The following is a 20832-nucleotide window of genomic DNA, read 5'->3' on the forward strand; positions in this document are numbered from 1 at the left end:
ATTTTACATCCTCTGAGTAGGCGGACATTGGGTATCATTCTATACATCTAATGTGACCCATTTTACACCCTCTGAGTAGGCGGACATCGGGGATCATCCTATACTTCTAATGTGACCCATTTTACGCCATCTCTGAGTAGGCGGACATCGGGTATCATCCTATATGTCTAATGTGATCATTTTGCATCAATTGAGTAGGCCGTACCATCCTATTCTTCTAATGTGACCCATTTTACCCCCTCTGAGTAGGCGGACATCGGGGATCATCCTATACGTCTAATGTGACCCATTTTGCACCCTCTGAGTAGGCGGACAACGGGGATCATCCTATACTTCTAATGTGACCCATTTTGCACCCTCTGAGTAGGCGGACATCGGGTATCATCCTATACTTCTAATGTGACCCATTTTACGCCATCTCTGAGTAGGCGGAGATCGGGTATCATCCTATATGTCTAATGTGATCATTTTGCATCAATTGAGTAGGCCGTACCATCCTATACTTCTAATGTGACCCATTTTACCCCCTCTGAGTAGGCGGACATCGGGGATCATCCTATACGTCTAATGTGACCCATTTTACATCCTCTAAGTAGGCGGACATCGGGGATCATCCTATACTTCTAATGTGACCCATTTTACATCCTCTGAGTAGGCGGACATCGGGGATCATCCTATACGTCTAATGTGACCCATTTTACGCCATCTCTGAGTAGGTGGACATCGGGTATCATCCTATACGTCTAATGTGACCCATTTTACATCCTCTGAGTAGGCGGACATCGGGGATCATCCTATACTTCTAATGTGACCCATTTTACATCCTCTGAGTAGGCGGACATCGGGGATCATCCTATACTTCTAATGTGACCCATTTTACATCCTCTGAGTAGGCGGACATCGGGGATCATCCTATACGTCTAATGTGACCCATTTTACGCCATCTCTGAGTAGGCGGACATCGGGGATCATCCTATACGTCTAATGTGACCCATTTTACGCCATCTCTGAGTAGGCGGACATTGGGTATCATCCTATACGTCTAATGTGACCCATTGTGTGCCCTCTGAGTAGGTGGACATCGGGTATCATCCTATATGTCTAATGTGACCCATTGTGCCCTCTGAGTAGGCGGAGATCGGGTATCATTCTATACGTCTAATGTGACCCATTTTTGCATCCTCTGAGTAGGCGGACATTGGGTATCATCCTATACGTCTAATGTGACCCATTTTACATCCTCTGAGTAGGTCAACATTGGGTATCATCCTATACGTCTAATGTGACCCATTTTTGCATCCTCTGAGTAGGCGGACATTGGGTATCATCCTATACGTCTAATGTGACCCATTTTACATCCTCTGAGTAGGCGGACATTGGGTATCATCCGATAAGGCTAATGTGACCCATTTTACATCCTCTGAGTAGGTGGACATTGGGTATCATCCTATACGTCTAATGTGACCCATTTTACATCCTCTGAGTAGGTGGACATTGGGTATCATCCTATACGTCTAATGTGACCCATTTTACATCCTCTGAGTAGGCGGACATTGGGTATCATCCTATATGTCTAATGTGACCCATTGTGCCCTCTGAGTAGGCGGACATCGGGTATCATCCTATATGTCTAATGTGACCCATTGTGCCCTCTGAGTAGGCGGACATTGGGTATCATCCTATACTGTGATGCACTTTGTCTTTCCAGATGTTAGTTTGTGGGCGAGCGCATTTTATGCTTTTTTATTTAAATGACATAGAAACATTCAAACCTGCCAACGTGACTCATGTAATAAACCTGATGTCTATTTTTTGGGAGAAAAAATACAGAAAAATATACATTAATGGAAGGGGCTTGTCCATAAGCTAATTAGGTTGGACATTGTAGTTCTGTGCTTGCTCTATCCACAAACCCCATATATAGGTGCAGATGTATTTTATGCCAGTGTTGCAGACACTGGAAAGATGATCTTGTCACATGACCAAGCCGTGCATTCCAGCGTTTCTAGCAGTTATCTTCCCAATTTGTAACTTCTCTTTCCCCCATCTATACATTAATGTTCATTTTTATTGCAGGTCAGATTCCAGGGAAGCAAACCATTGCGGAGGTGTATGGTGTACCTCTGGCGATACACCTTACTCGGTTTGGGTGTGAGATTGCCTTACCCATATCTGCCTGTGTGAGGATGCTTCTGACACATGGAATGCAGGAGGAGGTTAGTGTCTGCCGGGGAGAAGGGGGACATTCTGGATTGGGAATTGTGTTCATCTGTGTGGAGAACTCTGTTATGTATATGGAATTACTGGCAAGTTTTGGCCTAAAGGGCAGATACAGACAAGGAACCAGCCTCTTTTACTAGTGTAGTAGCAATAGGAAACGACGGTTGCAAAATCCATGTGGTCGTGGTTTACCTAATGTATGTGTCATTTTATATAGCTAGAGAAATAAATTTATAACTTGTTATGTCAATACAGAGAGCATTCTAGCTACATCAATACAATACAGAGTAGGCTAATGACATAAACATAATAAAAGAGCAACATTCTAGTAACATCTACACAATATATAGACTACTTTAGTAAAAATAAATAATACAGAAAGCTTCCTAGCAACATCTACACAACACAGAGAGCATTCAAGTAACAACAACACAATATATAGATCTACACAGTATAGAGAGCATTCTTGCAAAATCTACACAATACAGAGAGCATTATCGCCACATCTACACAATACAGAAAACATTCTTGCGACATCTACACATTATATAGAGGATTCTAGTAACATTGTAATACCATTGTAGTGATTAATATATAATTCCGAGACCAGTCTAATTATCATTACAATACCGGGAGCATCTTTAAGACCAATATACAATTCATAAAACATCTTAGTTAACAATATACAAATTTATACAGATGTGTCCTCATACTACTAGCCTCCTTGCGCATTATACAGGCCTTCTATTCATGCCATTCTGTAGCGCTGAGTCTTTTTCATTCTACTTTTTTCCTTCCAGTGTATATTACTCACACAGTGATGCTTCTGCTGATATGATTATATGCGGCATGTCTATATTCTATGTGTGACTGTGGGTGTATCTGCATACGAAATGCTACGTTACAGTGTCATGTAACCGTTGGTGTACACCCGTAGTGGCACACAGAATATAAGCATGCCGCATATCATTTTTGTATGACCTGTTCGCAAGGGAAAAAGTTGCACGAAAAGACGCTCGGCACTATGGAGTCACACGGTGCTCACGCTTATGTGTAACGCGACTTGTATCTTACAGACGATAGATGTATGTGGATACATCTGTAGTTATAGTGATCTCCGTAAAATACAGAAAGCCTTCTCTTGTTCACTAGAGAAAATACCATGCATATTATAGGGTATGCAGTCGGGATGCCGACGGTCTAAATGCCGACCCTCGGCATCCCGACTGTCTAATCCCGGCAAGTGTCTAATGACAGGCGTCGAAATCCCGACGCCTGTCATTAGACCTACGCCGGGAGCCCAAAACCTGGCTTACTGATCGAAGGTAAGCTGGGCGCGGGGGGGGGGGGGAGTTAGGTTTGGGGCTCCCGGGAGGGACTTAGGGTTAGACACCCCCCCCCCCCCCCAGAAGGTTGTGGTTAGGGCAACCCTGGGGGGAGGTTAGGGTTAGGCACCCCCAGGGGAGACTTAGCGTTAGGCTGCGGGGAAGGGAGGGTTAGGCACTTGGGGGGAGATTAGGGTTAGGCACCCCTAAGGGAGGGTTAGGGTGGGGTTTGGTTAGTAAATAGAAAAAATACTCACCGGTCGGGATCTTCCCTGCCGGGCTTCCGCTGTCGGGATTTCAGCCGCCAGCCACATGGTTCCTAATATAGAGAGCTCAGATTTCTAGTGGATGGAAACCTCCTGTGATCTCTGGGCCTGATTCAGAGCCGGACGCTCCTAGCTAAACTTGGAGCTGCCTCCTGGCCGCTCGCATAGCTGTGGGTGACCATCCACAGCTTATGTGAGCGGCCAAAAAGATGGTTGCGATGGTCAATACCATCGTAACCATCGGGCTTGCGACGAGACCCTGCGGTAGGGTCTCGGTGACCGCAAGCCCGGGAGTGCTTTTGACTCTATCAGAGCCAATATCACTCCCACTGACATCACTAGTGTGAGAAGACGCGGCCCCCCTTTCTCTGGTAACAACAGCTTTATTTCCCCATCCCTCGCTGTCCCTAAGCATTGCGGGAAAACAGGTTTGGCTCTGCCAGACACCATCCTACCCAGGTAAGCAGTCTGAAGAATATAATGCTGGATATTTCCAATGTGTGTGTGTGTCTAGGAGCCGATGATACAATAAAGCACAGATGAAAGGCTGGGGTGCATCCTCTGCCTAACTCTGGGCCCCCAGCTATAATAGGTATTAGCACGTTTGTATTATTTCTGATCCTCCTTTCCCAGGGTCTGTTTAGATTGGCTGCAGGGGCCTCAGTCCTGAAGAAAATTAAGGCCAGTCTTGGTGCGGGTGACAGTGACTTGGCTGAATTTGTGTCTGAACCTCATGCAGTGGCAGGTACATAACTTTCTGCTGGACCTTGTGGTACACATAGACCCCAGTGTCCTGATTGTTGTTCTCTGATATTCTGACTTTTCATCATCTATTGGCTTCTACTTTCCCTTAATGTCTTCCTCACTCACTGATGGGAACATCACCTCTGATAATCATACCTCACTCACTGATGGGAACATCACCTCTCATAATCATTCCTCACTCACTGATGGGAACATCACCTCTGATAACCATTCCGCACTCACTGATGGGAACATCACCTCTCATAATCATTCCTCACTCACTGATGGGAACTTCACCTCTCATAATCATTCCTCACTCACTGATGGGAACATCACCTCTCATAATCATACCTCACTCACTGATGGGAACTTCACCTCTCATAATCATTCCTCACTCACTGATGGGAACATCACCTCTCATAATCATTCCTCACTCACTGATGGGAACTTCACCTCTCATAATCATTCCTCACTCACTGATGGGAACATCACCTCTGATAACCATTCCGCACTCACTGATGGGAACATCACCTCTCATAATCATTCCTCACTCACTGATGGGAACATCACCTCTCATAATCATTCCTCTCTCACTGATGGGAACATCACCTCTCATAATCATACCTCACTCACTGATGGGAACATCACCTCTCATAATCATACCTCACTCACTGATGGGAACATCACCTCTCATAATCATACCTCACTCACTGATGGGAACATCACCTCTCATAATCATTCCTCACTCACTGATGGGAACATCACCTTTCATAATCATACCTCACTCCACTGATGGGAACATCACCTCTCATAATCATGGCTCTCTCACTGATGGGAACATCACCTCTCATAATCATGGCTCTCTCACTGATGGGAACATCACCTCTCATAATCATGGCTCTCTCACTGATGGGAACATCACCTCTCATAATCATGGCTCTCTCACTGATGGGAACATCACCTCTCATAATCATGGCTCTCTCACTGATGGGAACATCACCTCTCATAATCATGGCTCTCTCACTGATGGGAACATCACCTCTCATAACCATTCCGCACTCACTGATGGGAACATCACCTCTGATAATCATTGCTCTCTCATATATCATAGTGTAACTCTGTCCTTAGGTGCATTAAAGTCATATCTCAGGGAGCTTCCAGAGCCACTGATGACATCTGAACTCTTTGATGATTGGATGAAAGCTTCCAGGTAGAAAAGACTATTAATCTGCATACTGAGGACACCTTTTATGTCATAGACAGTGAATGCTTTCATATCTGCTCTCTTTCTTAGCATAAAAGAGACAGAAAAGCTTCAGGAGAGTTACAGGGAGGTCTGTCAGAAGCTGCCACCCGAAAACTACAACAACCTCCGGTATGGAGCTGATATTGCCGTATAGGTGACCAGTAACACAAATGGCCATGCACCCTGGCTGTAACTGAATGCAATGCTTACTTGTGTGTAGGTTATAAGCTTGTCACCCGAAATGTCCCTGGTGCTGGCTGCTGATGTTGTTTCTCCTGGAGTCAGGGGATATCTCTGAGTTGCAGCCTGTAACCCTCCCCTGAGATGCAGTAATGGATATGTTTTCCCAATATACATTCAGTATACATTTTATAATGAGCCTATGGCTTACTTTCTGAGTATTGCCCCCACATAGCACTCCTAATGAAGATCATTCTCTCTTCACCAACACTTCCCACAATTGTTCCTTCCCCATTTCTCCCTGTATGTCCCTGCTTTAATTATGTTGGATTATGATCACAGCACAAATATCAATGCCTCCATCGCAATGCTGCCTCCGACCCTTCCTCAGTGACACGGCTTATTGTATGGCATGTGCTAAGTTGGGTTAGGGTTTCTCCACTAAAGCTCACATATGACTACAGATTTGTATCACGGAACCACTCACACACATAGGGCGGTATTCAATTAGTTTTGCACACGTGATAAAGTTTTGCATCCCGGACTTTTTGCCTACATCATGTATCTTAGCTGCAGAAACTTATCGTGCGCGTTCCCGATATTCGGCCTATTCAATTCCAAAAGACGCGAAAATGGCGACATACGAAGTTAGAACAGGCGGAAAGTGGTGTCAGAATTGGGGAAATCAGCCTGAACTCCCCAGAAAGATGCAGAAACATTGGGGATCAATGTATTAGTCCTAATAAACTGTTTGGGGTACTTAAGTTCGCCCAATTGCCTCTAATTAGCGTCTTTGCACAAGTGGTGAAGCAGGATTTTTGGGTGAAAATAAGTACTGTAGTCCTGTCACATTTGGGGAACCTGAAAATGGGTGCAAGCATCTTTTACTGTTTGTAAAATGAAGTTTTAATAGAAGTAAAATTCCTCCCTCATAAAAGCACCTGCAAACCCCAAACACTTGACCCCTTCTTAGAGCACCCCCAGAACCATATATCGCTAGTTTGCGAAGTTGTCCCCCCACTTTGTGCTTTTTCGCCCCCAAATTTAAAGTACCTTTTTGGGGTGTTGTTTTTTTCCTGGAATTATTTGACACAAGTTATTCTTTGGGGGGCTGTCCTAAGGGTTCTGAGTGCTTTCCCCACCTTTGCACCCCAAAATAAAATGTTTGCACTTTTTTTCTCCTGCTATTCAGAGGCGAATCTTTTTTGCCTATTTCATTGCATTGACTTTCCACGTGCGCGAAATTGCGGATGGAATTGAATACTGAGATAAGTTTCCAACAGGCGAAAAGTCGCAATTGGCAATACTTTTTCGCTGATCTCGGCTTTTCGCGGCTAATTGAATACGGCCATAAAATGTGCCTCACTCTCATCTTACTACTTAGATACAGTCAGGTGCATAAATATTGGGACAGTGACAGAATTGTCATATTTTGGCCTCTATTCACCACCACAATGGCTTTGAAATGAAACAAACAAGATGTGCTTTACCTGCAGACTTTCAGATTTAATTTGAGGGTAATTACATCCAAATCAGGTGAACGGTGTAGGAATTACAATAGTTTCTATATGTGCCTCCCACTTTTTAAGGGGCCAAAAGTAATGGGACAAACTAAACAATCCTAAATCTAACTTTCACTTTTTAATACTTTGTTGAAAGTCCTTTGCAGGCAATTACAGCCTGAAGTCTGGAACGCATAGACCTCACCAGACGCTGGGTTTCATCCCTGGTGATGCTCTGCCAGGCCTCTACTGCAAATGTCTTCAGTTCCTGCTTGTTCTTGGGGCATTTTCCCTTCAGTTTTGTCTTCATCAAGTGAAATGCATGCTCAATCGGATTCAGGTCAGGGGATTGACTTGGCCATTGCATAACATTCCACTTTTTAGCCTTAAAAAACTCTTTGGTTGCTTTCGCAGTATGCTTCAGGTCATTGTCCATCTGCACTGTGAAGCGCCGTCCAATGAGTTCTGAAGCATTTGACTGAATATGAGCATATAATATTGCCCGAAACACTTCAGAATTCATTCTGCTGCTTTTATCAGCAGTCACATCATCAATCAATACAAGGGAACCAGTTCAATTGGCAGCCATACATGCCCACGCCATGACACTACCACCACCATGCTTCACTGATGAGGTGGTATGTTTTGGACCATGAGCAGTTCCTTTCCTTCTCCATACTCTTCTCTTCCCATCACTCTGGTACAAGTTGATCTTTGTCTCATCTGTCCATAGGATGTTGTTCCAGAACTGTAATGGCTTTTTTAGATGTTGTTTTGCAAACTCTAATCTGGTCTTCCTGTTTTTGTGGCTCACCAATGGTTTACATCTTGTGGTGAACCCTCTATATTCACTCTTGTGAAGTCTTCTCTTGATTGTTGACTTTGACACATATACACCTACCTCCTGGAGAGTGTTCTTGATTTGGCCAACTGTTGTGAAGCGGTTTTTCTTCACCAGGGAAATAATTCTGTCATCCACCACAGTTGTTTTCCGTGGTCTTCCGGGTCTTTTGGTGTTGCTGAGCTCTCCAGTGTGTTCTTTCTTTTTAAGAGTGTTCCAAACAGTTGATTTGGCCACACCTAATGTTTTTGCTATCTCTCTGATGGGTTTGTTTTGATTTTTCAGCCTAATGATGGCTTGCTTCACTGATAGTGACAGCTCTTTGGATCTCATATTGAGAGTCGACAGCAACTGATTCCAAATGCAAATGTCACACCTAGAATCAACTCCAGACCTTTTACCTGCTTAATTGATAAAGAAATAACGAGGGAATAGCCCACACCTGTCCATGAAATAGCTTTTGAGTTGATAGTCCCATTACTTTTGGCCCCTTAAAAAGTGGGAGGCACATATAGAAACCATTGTAATTCCTACACCGTTCACCCGATTTGGATGTAATTACCCTCAAATTAAATCTGAAAGTCTGAAATTAAACAAACAAGATATGCTTTAACTGCAAAGACATTGTGGTGGTGAATAGAGGACAAAATATGAAAATTCTGTCAATGTCCCAATATTTATGCACCTGACTGTACTTATGCAAATGTAACAGAAAGGAGAAAGTACTCTCTTATCTTACTACTTAGATACTTATGCAAGTGTAAAAGAAAGGAGAAAGTACTCTCTTATCTTACTACTTAGATACTTAGGAGAAAGTACTCTCTTATCTTACTACTTAGATACTTATGCAAATGTAAAAGAAAGGAGAAAGTACTCTCTTATCTTACTACTTAGATACTTATGCAAGTGTAAAAGAAAGGAGAAAGTACTCTCTTATCTTACTACTTAGATACTTAGGAGAAAGTACTCTCTTATCTTACTACTTAGATACTTATGCAAATGTAAAAGAAAGGAGAAAGTACTCTCTTATCTTACTACTTAGATACTTATGCAAATGTAAAAGAAAGGAGAAAGTACTCTCTTATCTTACTACTTAGATACTTAGGAGAAAGTACTCTCTTATCTTACTACTTAGATACTTATGCAAATGTAAAAGAAAGGAGAAAGTACTCTCTTATCTTACTACTTAGATACTTATGCAAATGTAAAAGAAAGGAGAAAGTACTCTCTTATCTTACTACTTAGATACTTATGCTAATGTAACAGAAAGGAGAAAGTACTCTCTTATCTTACTACTTAGATACTTATGCTAATGTAACAGAAAGGAGAAAGTACTCTCTTATCTTACTACTTAGATACTTATGCAAATGTAACAGAAAGGAGAAAGTACTCTCTTATCTTACTACTTAGATACTTATGCAAATGTAACAGAAAGGAGAAAGTACTCTCTTATCTTACTACTTAGATACTTATGCTAATGTAACAGAAAGGAGAAAGTACTCTCTTATCTTACTACTTAGATACTTATGCAAATGTAAAAGAAAGGAGAAAGTACTCTCTTATCTTACTACTTAGATACTTATGCAAATGTAACAGAAAGGAGAAAGTACTCTCTTATCTTACTACTTAGATACTTATGCTAATGTAACAGAAAGGAGAAAGTACTCTCTTATCTTACTACTTAGATACTTATGCAAATGTAACAGAAAGGAGAAAGTACTCTCTTATCTTACTACTTAGATACTTATGCAAATGTAACAGAAAGGAGAAAGTACTCTCTTATCTTACTACTTAGATACTTATGCAAATGTAAAAGAAAGGAGAAAGTACTCTCTTATCTTACTACTTAGATACTTCTGCAAATGTAACAGAAAGGAGAAAGTACTCTCTTATCTTACTACTTAGATACTTCTGCAAATGTAACAGAAAGGAGAAAGTACTCTCTTATCTTACTACTTAGATACTTCTGCAAATGTAACAGAAAGGAGAAAGTACTCTCTTATCTTACTACTTAGATACTTCTGCAAATGTAACAGAAAGGAGAAAGTACTCTCTTTTCGTTGGGGCACAAGTTCTACCTGATGAGTTGAGTTGAAAGGTAACTTTTATTATATACGTTAAAAATTGTGAATAAGACTAAATGAAGACAAACAACATTAAACACATAGCATGATGAGGTAAATATTGACCTCCATGGTAATGTATGCTGAGTAATAAATATGAGTGTTACTCAAGATATAGATAGAGCTAGTAATGCGTAATTAGAGTAAGATACTCGCCTAGGTGAAAATTATATCAATTGAAATAAATAATTAGGAGGGAAATAATCCCTTCATGTGACATGGACACACCTAAGCATAATAAATATAGCTTAGCCACTAAACTGTTGGTTAATGTTCAATAAAAGTAAATTATCTTAATAATAGATGTCAAAAAACATAATAATAAATCAAAACAGCGACTGCACACCACTCAATATATCCAGCCGGATATAGTTACACGGCAGACAAATGACTGCGACAATTGTAATTTAAACAGAGTTGAATACATATGTATGTGTCAACCAAAGAATATATTGTTATTCATAAGTATCAATATGATATACATCAAGGGTCCGGAGGTTGGAACATGTATATAAATAGAGTGATTAAAGTAAAGATCAAAAACAATATACATATACTTTGATACAATATAATTGATACAACTGAGTGGATAACGCACCAGGTATACAAATAATAGAGATTAAGATACCACTCACTAATAACAAGGGCATAGGTTGCTGCTGTATCTCATCTACGGTGTACAGTTTTCATTCACCCTGATGCAAGGAGAATAATACCCATTACTCATTTCATTATAATTCAAAATATGGCCTTTAGCCTAAAAAATTAATTGATATCCAAACGTAGGACTATAGAAGAACTGGACGACATTTTTCCTAATGTTACCAGATTATACACCGAACACCAATTGGGAGCATGATTTCAAAAAACTCAAATCTCTACTGCAAAAACAAGTAAGAGTACGATGGGATGCTTCTACTGTTGAGAACTATTTAAAACATAAAATAGTTTAGGCTTAAGGCCTAAAATATTTCCAACATTTGATTTGGCAACAACAATCCTTAAAACAGAGTGGGACAACGCTCTATGTAAAATGCTCAAATGATCTCCTCAATATAGTGATCAAACATGATCTACTAATTCTTGAAGAAGTTGAAAGGGAAATTGACCAGCTAGGCCAAATATTGGAGGACTGGGAAAAGGATGCAACTTTTCAGAAATGTTTTGAGAAAAATAAAGAACTCCTAGCATATGAACAAGTCGTCATTGAAAGAAAGAAAAGCAAATTTCTTAGAGACAAATGGGATTTTGCCACAGGAAATATCTTTAAGTGGAACTCAACAAGAAGGGATTTGGACAAACCATATAAGACACCATATAGCTCCTCAGAAACCGAATCCTCTGGTCCGGAAGATAACATCCCACCTCCACCAAAATCTACATTTTCGTTTTTAGAATAAAATTTTACTGTAAGAGGAAGAAACCGGAATACAAGAGGAGGACACTGAGGACCAAGAAGAAAAGAAAAAGAACGAGTCCCTCAGTCATGAGATTCCCCACAACCACAACGACAATCATCCAGGATACACAAGAAGTACTAAATACAGATGACAATCTCAAAATAATTAATCTATCAGAGTATTATCTACTGCCGAAACGAGTCTCCTTAGTAAGGGATTATCTTTCTCTACGACATCATCATTCAACAGGTTTGAATGGGAACTGGACTTAAAATTATTTGGTAGGAAACTACTTCTTAAGAAATTTTTCGCCAACAAAAGTGAAGGTGAATATTTTTCTCCAACACCAAGTACAGGTGAAGATTTGATCTCCTATACAGAGGAAGAATCTGAGGCTATTGCATACTAGAAGATCTTCTGGAAGAAAATGAAAATATGCCCTGTTCTACTGCTAGAAGAAACCAATGTAAGAAAAAAAAAAAAAAAATCAACATTTACCCCCCAAGAAAACCTATGTCCTGAGGTGAAAATATTCATGGATTTAGTTTCAAAGGATATGGACAATATGGAACTTCAGAAAAAGCAATATCATCTACATAACTATAACCTCAATTATGATGAAAATAGAGCCCTTAAACAACTGAAGGAATGGAATGAGGTTGTCATTAAGCCCTCTGACAAAGGGGGAAACATCGTCATTTGGCCAATTAATATGTATTTAGAAAAGGCTCACAGGCAACTCAATGACAGCAACTGCTACAAACAACTTCTTTTCAATCCCACTGAGAATTACATGTATTTGTACAATAGGATGATCAAAGGAGCTTATGAAAAAGAACCATATCCAAGAGTGAATATTATTTTTTAGAAGTGGAACACCCGAAGACACCAACATTTTACTTATTGCCGAAAGTGCACAAAAATAAAACAAAACCTCCCAGGAGCCTGATAGCCTTTTAGAACAAGGGAGTATCTTCTTGGATAAACACTTGAGACCCCATGTCATAAGCCTTCCCTCTTACCTTCAAGAAACCTCAGATATCTTCAGAAAACTTAACGATGTCCAACTGGATGTTCCTCAAAAAACATGGGGGATCATTGCAAAACCTTAAAGCATTTGGTCTGGACCATATTAGGCTAGGCATCAGACGGGGTTACCTGACCAAATTACTACTGCAGAAAGAAAGTCACTGGACTCTCAAACTTAACACTGTAGTCCCTTTTGGCCTCAATGAATATATCAATTAATCTGCTTTTCTGTGAGTCCACTCTACCTTCATATTTCTTATGATATTATTACCATACCATTATATACTGTCTCAGTTCTGAATTTTATTTACAACCAGATTCTTAATTATTCTAGTAGACTTCAGGACATACTGTATACAGTATTCTTTGCTCATACCATATTATCGTGCACACCACGGTGCACGGGTACATGTCCTCATTGCTTGCAGTAACAATATTTGCTGCATTACAATGGTATTTTAGTAATCTTCCATGTGAACCCTATTTATAGCAATGGCATGTGTATAATATCATATGGTATTGTATTGTATGGTATTGGATTATATTATATATATATATAAATATATATAAGAAAAGAAAAAGCCGGCACTCACATACTCCTGAGCATCATGCACCGATGCCCTCCTAAATTACCAACCCTCAAAAAGGGATGGAAAAGCACAAAATATAGACAACAAGGCGGCGCTCTGGCGTCTTAAAGAAATGCAATGGACCCCAAAAGATAATGTCAACGTTTCAGAACACTTTACTTGGGTTCTTTCATCAGGATACAAAAGAGAAACATCCCTTTATGCATACACCACGTGAACAAGCCAGCACAGCTTTCGGTCAGGAAGCTGAATGACGTCAATTAAGTGAACTACGCTCACCATACATGCTAAATATTTTAAAACAAACACGTCACTAAACATAATACATAGAGACTGATTTTACAAAAACATCAATTATCTATAATGCAATATATCAGGTTAATATTAGAGGCAGTATTACTAAGGGGAAAAAAGGTTTCTTAAAGAGACATCAGAATTAAATTATTATCGGAGCTCAGAGTTTAACTCCACCTGTCATTAATCAATAATTAACTATTCACTGTTTTATTATATCACATTGACAGCAAAATGAACTGTCAATTAATTTAGCACATCCCTATATAATCACAAGAGAAATTTATTGTTGAAAAAAATATCTGAAACTTTTTTTCAATTGTATGTGCAAAGAAAAAACAGCCAAAAATACAGAAACAATACTCCCATGTAATACCACATGGCTATCAGAACTGAATCTATACACAAATAGGCCAGTATGATCCTTATATCCATACAAGGAAAACAGATCCATAACAAATGTTGCAAACTAACATAAAATGTATCACACGAAAAAACAGTTACATTACACTTTACCTCTACAATTACCTCTACATAAGCTGTCAGCATTTTGAATCATGTGATTAGCCAACAAAATTAACTGCAGGACGGCGGGATTCGTAACTCGTGTGATTAACCCTGTGTAGGTAATTGTAATGAGTAGCCAACATACACCAAAAGTAAATAACACTATTAATATAAAGCTGTTACAATAAAATAGCTAACAATGTCGGACACCATATCATAAGAAGCGCAAATATAAAGTGCATATAATCAATGTCATGAGACGCGCACAAACAAAGTGCCAATAATCAGAAGCAACAAAGTCCGAGAAAGCGCTGTAATCCCAGTTGTTCATTGAGGCCAAAAGGTGATCTGGTATTTAGCCTATAGATCCATTTGGATTCTAATTGTAATAGGCAACGTGATCGGTCACCTCCTCTAGATAGGGGGGCGACATGATCAATAATGTTATTCCTAAGAGTAGCTTTTCATATATATATATATATATATATATATATATATATGAGAGAGAGATATAGATATGTACTTATTCTTCACTTTTTTCAATTTTATAACTGACTGTTCACATTTCCACTACAAGGTTATACACATGCACCTTGATTTCACTCGGATTACTCTTTTACATTATGTACTAAATATTATGATTTTATCATTTCCATTCCTATCCTGCACTTTATTATTTATTTTTCATTAGACCAACATGTCCACTTATACACACTCTACGATATTTTTTCTTATCATTACAATCACACACTAATCTACACCTAGCACTCATCTGATTTATTTCCAACAATATCCTTTATCATTTTATGTATTATTTATCATTATCATTATATTATATTCTTTTCTTTTATTTCACACATATCTAATCACATACTTATATATTTATTACATACTATCTCAGTCTGACTATTCTCTTAATTTATCTTTGTACACCGTGATCCGACACATATCCTTCATACACATTTTACAAATATATATATATGTCATTTTTTCATTACATATGCAATTTTATTTTTGATCATTCTTACGAATATAATAATTCCCAGTATATTCTTTTATATACTTTATTTATCATATGTTATCACTTTATAATTTGTACATTTGTATTTAGACGAGAATTGTATTTTCTTGTCTCAGACCGGTTGTATAGCTTTCTTTTAATTGTTTATATTGTTCTTACGCATCTCCAATACTCCCATACAGCTATTCCATGCTGTGAACACTTTTAATTTCTGTTATGGGTCTATTCTTGTGCTTATTACGATTTACTAATGAGAGCAATTTATGATTATATTTACATTTATAATTGTCAACCCTCTACTGTCTCCACTTTAAAGAATTATTCTTTACATCTGCATATCGACAACCTTTTATTTATTTATTGCATTTATTTCTAATTTATTTATTTAAAGTAATGAGATCAATAATCTTTTAGCTGCCTGTATTAATTAATTACAAGGTAACTATACGCCAATATAGGTTCTTTACAATTTACCTTCACCTGCATATAATTAACATCAATCAAATGGTTTCAGGCAATACATGCCCACATTAGTTCCTCCCACCTAGAGTTACTACATGGTCTAATATTAGTGGCCGTTAGAATACTAATACGTGCCTCCCGTCAGGGAGGCACGCCCCCGGCACGCCCACCAAAGGGAGCGTGCTGTCAGTCAACATCGACAGCACGCCCCCTTTGATCAGACAAAACGAGCGAAGGAAAGTCCTTCGCTCGTCGCGTCTGGCGCATGCGCACGACGGAGCTCCCTCCGTCGTGTGCATGCTCAGTGCAGACCATCGACCCACTTGCGAGCGGACAGCCGCTCGCGAGTGGGTCTGAATCAGGCCCTATGTCCCTCCTAATTATTTATTTCAATTGCTATAATTTTCACCTAGGCGAGTATCTTACTCTAATTACGCATTACTAGCTCTATCTATATCTTGAGGAACACTCATATTTGTTACTCAGTATACATTACCATGGAGGTCAATTTTTACCTCATCATGCTATGTGTTTAATGTTGTTTGTCTTCATTTAGTCCCATTCACAATTTTTAACGTGTATATAAGAAAAGTTACATTTTAACTCAACTCATCAGGTAGAACTTGTGCCCCAACGAAAAGAGAGTACTTTCTCCTTTCTGTTACATTTGCAGAAGTATCTAAGTAGTAAGATAAGAGAGTACTTTCTCCTTTCTGTTACATTTGCAGAAGTATCTAAGTAGTAAGATAAGAGAGTACTTTCTCCTTTCTGTTACATTTGCAGAAGTATCTAAGTAGTAAGATAAGAGAGTACTTTCTCCTTTCTGTTACATTTGCATAAGTATCTAAGTAGTAAGATAAGAGAGTACTTTCTCCTTTCTGTTACATTAGCATAAGTATCTAAGTAGTAAGATAAGAGAGTACTTTCTCCTTTCTGTTACATTAGCATAAGTATCTAAGTAGTAAGATAAGAGAGTACTTTCTCCTTTCTGTTACATTAGCATAAGTATCTAAGTAGTAAGATAAGAGAGTACTTTCTCCTTTCTGTTACATTAGCATAAGTATCTAAGTAGTAAGATAAGAGAGTACTTTCTCCTTTCTGTTACATTAGCATAAGTATCTAAGTAGTAAGATAAGAGAGTACTTTCTCCTTTCTTTTACATTAGCATAAGTATCTAAGTAGTAAGATAAGAGAGTACTTTCTCCTTTCTTTTACATTTGCAGAAGTATCTAAGTAGTAAGATAAGAGAGTACTTTCTCCTTTCTGTTACATTTGCAGAAGTATCTAAGTAGTAAGATAAAAGAGTACTTTCTCCTTTCTGTTACATTAGCAGAAGTATCTAAGTAGTAAGATAAGAGAGTACTTTCTCCTTTCTGTTACATTTGCATAAGTATCTAAGTAGTAAGATAAGAGAGTACTTTCTCCTTTCTTTTACATTTGCATAAGTATCTAAGTAGTAAGATAAGAGAGTACTTTCTCCTTTCTGTTACATTTGCATAAGTATCTAAGTAGTAAGATAAGAGAGTACTTTCTCCGTTCTGTTACATTTGCATAAGTATCTAAGTAGTAAGATAAGAGAGTACTTTCTCCGTTCTGTTACATTTGCATAAGTATCTAAGTAGTAAGATAAGAGAGTACTTTCTCCTTTCTGTTACATTTGGATAAGTAGTAAGATAAGAGAGTTCTTTCTCCTTGTTACACTTGGATAAGTAGTAAGATAAGAGAGTACTTTCTCCTTTCTGTTACATTTGGATAAGTAGTAAGATAAGAGAGTACTTTCTCCTTTGTTACATTTGGATAAGTAGTAAGATAAGAGAGTACTTTCTCCTTTGTTACATTTGGATAAGTAGTTAGATAAGAGAGTACTTTCTCCTTTGTTACATTTGGATAAGTAGTAAGATAAGAGAGTACTTTCTCCTTTCTGTTACATTTGGATAAGTAGTAAGATAAGAGAGTACTTTCTCCTTTCTGTTACATTTGGATAAGTAGTAAGATAAGAGAGTACTTTCTCCGTTCTGTTACATTTGCAGAAGTATCTAAGTAGTAAGATAAGAGAGTTCTTTCTCCTTTCTGTTACATTTGGATAAGTAGTAAGATAAGAGAGTACTTTCTCCTTTGTTACATTTGGATAAGTAGTAAGATAAGAGAGTACTTTCTCCTTTGTTACATTTGGATAAGTAGTAAGATAAGAGAGTTCTTTCTCCTTTGTTACATTTGGATAAGTAGTAAGATAAGAGAGTACTTTCTCCTTTGTTACATTTGGATAAGTAGTAAGATAAGAGAGTACTTTCTCCTTTGTTACATTTGGATAAGTAGTAAGATAAGAGAGTACTTTCTCCTTTGTTACATTTGGATAAGTAGTAAGATAAGAGAGTTCTTTCTCCTTTGTTACATTTGGATAAGTAGTAAGATAAGAGAGTTCTTTCTCCTTTGTTACATTTGGATAAGTAGTAAGATAAGAGAGTACTTTCTCCTTTGTTACATTTGGATAAGTAGTAAGATAAGAGAGTTCTTTCTCCTTTGTTACATTTGGATAAGTAGTAAGATAAGAGAGTTCTTTCTCCTTTGTTACATTTGGATAAGTAGTAAGATAAGAGAGTACTTTCTCCTTTGTTACATTTGGATAAGTAGTAAGATAAGAGAGTACTTTCTCCTTTGTTACATTTGGATAAGTAGTAAGATAAGAGAGTACTTTCTCCTTTGTTACATTTGGATAAGTAGTAAGATAAGAGAGTTCTTTCTCCTTTGTTACATTTGCATTTCTATTTTGCTCTCACGGGTGCACCTTCACACATATTAGATGATACATATATATTTATCTAGATATTACAATCTTTGTGGAAGTATTTCTGCCTGTTCAAATGTATAGCTATTACTACAGTATTGGTACCAGTGCTTGGGGTCTCCACTATCCCCTTTCCCCATCCTTTTTATACTTAGATACTTAATAAAGTTCCTGGCAAAGTTGGCAGAACAGCAAGAGATAAACAAAATGACACCAAGCAATATAGCCATTGTGCTGGGTCCCAACCTGTTATGGGCCAGAAGTGATGGGTAAGTACAGTATGTAATAATAACCCATATAATGCTTTCACCCTCTGTATAGTGGAATGGTTATCATCCTCATCTTTACCTCATTTCAGAGACCCATCCATGATGGACATAGCCTCTGCTTTTCCAATACTAGTAGTCGGCGTGGTTGAAGGTTTGATTAACTGCGCTTCACAAGTCTTCCCAGGAGGTGAGACGGACTCACAGCAACTGGCCGCAACCTCGGAACTTCACACCGAGATAGTTACATTATGCTATCCCTCTATACACACTTACTCATAGAGATATTAGTTACTTTATTAATCTCTGATGCACTGCACTATCACATATAGCACATTACAGTGTATTAGGGGGAGGAGAGATGTATGGTAACACAGGTATATATGTGACAGGACAGTATAGAGGAGCCCAGCACTATCACATATAGCACATTACAGTGTATTAGGGGGAGGAGAGCTGTATGGTAACACAGGTATATATGTGACAGGACAGTATAGAGGAGCCCAGCACTATCACATATAGCACATTACAGTGTATTAGAGGGAGGAGAGATGTATGGTAACACTGGTGTATATGTGACAGGACAGTATAGAGGAGCCCAGCACTATCACATATAGCACATTACAGTGTATTAGAGGGAGGAGAGATGTATGGTAACAGGTATATATGTGACAGGACAGTATAGAGGAGCCCAGCACTATCACATATAGCACATTACAGTGTATTAGGGGGAGGAGAGATGTATGGTAACACAGGTATATATGTGACAGGACAGTATAGAGGAGCCCAGCACTATCACATATAGCACATTACAGTGTATTAGAGGGAGGAGAGATGTATGGTAACACAGGTCTATATGTGACAGGACAGTATAGAGGAGCCCAGCACTATCACATATAGCACATTACAGTGTATTAGAGGGAGGAGAGATGTATGGTAACACTGATATATATGTGACAGGACAGTATAGAGGAGCCCAGCACTATCACATATAGCACATTACAGTGTATTAGAGGGAGGAGAGATGTATGGTAACACAGGTCTATATGTGACAGGACAGTATAGAGGAGCCCAGCACTATCACATATAGCACATTACAGTGTATTAGAGGGAGGAGAGATGTATGGTAACACAGGTCTATATGTGACAGGACAGTATAGAGGAGCCCAGCACTATCACATATAGCACATTACAGTGTATTAGAGGGAGGAGAGATGTATGGTAACACAGGTATATATGTGACAGGACAGTATAGAGAAGCCCAGCACTATCACATATAGCACATTACAGTGTATTAGAGGGAGGAGAGATGTATGGTAACACAGGTATATATGTGACAGGACAGTATAGAGAAGCCCAGCACTATCACATATAGCACATTACAGTGTATTAGGGGGAGGAGAGATGTATGGTAACACTGATATATATGTGACAGGACAGTATAGAGGAGCCCAGCACTATCACATATAGCACATTACAGTGTATTAGAGGGAGGAGAGCTGTATGGTAACACAGGTCTTTATGTGACAGGACAGTATAGAGGAGCCCATCACTATCACATATAGCACATTACAGTGTATTAGAGGGAGGAGAGATGTTTGGTAACACAGGTCTATATGTGACAGGACAGTATAGAGGAGCCCAGCACTATCACATATAGCACATTACAGTGTATTAGAGGGAGGAGGGATGTATGGTAACAGGTATATATGTGACAGGACAGTATAGAGGAGCCCAGCACTATCACATATAGCACATTACAGTGTATTAGGGGGAGGAGAGATGTATGGTAACACTGATATATATGTGACAGGACAGTATAGAGGAGCCCAGCACTATCACATATAGCACATTACAGTGTATTAGGGGTAGGAGAGATGTATGGTAACACTGATATATATGTGACAGGACAGTATAGAGGAGCCCAGCACTATCACATATAGCACATTACAGTGTATTAGAGGGAGGAGAGCTGTATGGTAACACAGGTCTTTATGTGACAGGACAGTATAGAGGAGCCCATCACTATCA

At 38.9% G+C, this 20832-nt stretch overlaps 1 protein-coding gene across 1 annotated transcript in view; it reads left to right on the plus strand.

The window, feature by feature from the left end:
* SH3BP1 (SH3 domain binding protein 1) overlaps positions 1-20832 on the plus strand; it is a 263120-nt gene that overhangs the window by 158343 nt on the left and 83945 nt on the right. Inside the window, exons 10-15 of the mRNA XM_088463396.1 lie at positions 2077-2216; positions 4445-4556; positions 5684-5765; positions 5850-5930; positions 18691-18804; positions 18894-18991. Coding sequence (XP_088319522.1) covers positions 2077-2216; positions 4445-4556; positions 5684-5765; positions 5850-5930; positions 18691-18804; positions 18894-18991 — 627 coding nt within the window. The remainder of the gene's footprint in view (positions 1-2076; positions 2217-4444; positions 4557-5683; positions 5766-5849; positions 5931-18690; positions 18805-18893; positions 18992-20832) is intronic.

The sequence above is a fragment of the Taudactylus pleione genome, unplaced genomic scaffold (genome assembly GCF_031769625.1).
Source record: "Taudactylus pleione unplaced genomic scaffold, aTauple2 ptg001353l, whole genome shotgun sequence".
Lineage (NCBI taxonomy): Eukaryota > Metazoa > Chordata > Amphibia > Anura > Myobatrachidae > Taudactylus > Taudactylus pleione.